The 328-nt window shown below is 62.8% G+C and overlaps 1 protein-coding gene across 1 annotated transcript in view; it reads left to right on the forward strand.

Annotated features, from left to right (window-relative positions):
- Positions 1 to 2: 2 nt before the first annotated feature.
- The window catches only part of GJA3 (gap junction protein, alpha 3, 46kDa), a 1025-nt gene continuing 699 nt past the window's right edge, over positions 3 to 328 (forward strand). The window contains exon 1 of the mRNA XM_010016026.1: positions 3 to 326. Coding sequence (XP_010014328.1) covers positions 3 to 326 — 324 coding nt within the window. The remainder of the gene's footprint in view (positions 327 to 328) is intronic.

The following is a 328-nucleotide window of genomic DNA, read 5'->3' on the forward strand; positions in this document are numbered from 1 at the left end:
CCATGGGGGACGGGAGCCTGCTGGGGCGGCTGCTGGAGAATGCCCAGGAGCACTCCACGGTGGTGGGGAAGGTCTGGCTCACAGTGCTCTTCGTCTTCCGCATCCTGGTGCTGGGGGCGGCCGCTGAGCGAGTCTGGGGTGATGAGCTGTCTGGCTTCTCCTGTGACACACAGCAGCCCGGCTGCCAGAACGCCTGTTATGACAGCACCTTCCCCATCTCCCACCTCCACTTCTGGGTCCTGCAGATCATCTTCGTCTCCACTCCCAGCCTCGTGTACCTGGGCCACATCCTGCATCTGGTGCATCTTGAGGAGAAGGTGCAGCAGCA

Source organism: Nestor notabilis, unplaced genomic scaffold, assembly GCF_000696875.1.
Source record: "Nestor notabilis isolate BGI_N333 unplaced genomic scaffold, ASM69687v1 scaffold16646, whole genome shotgun sequence".
NCBI classification, from domain to species: domain Eukaryota; kingdom Metazoa; phylum Chordata; class Aves; order Psittaciformes; family Psittacidae; genus Nestor; species Nestor notabilis.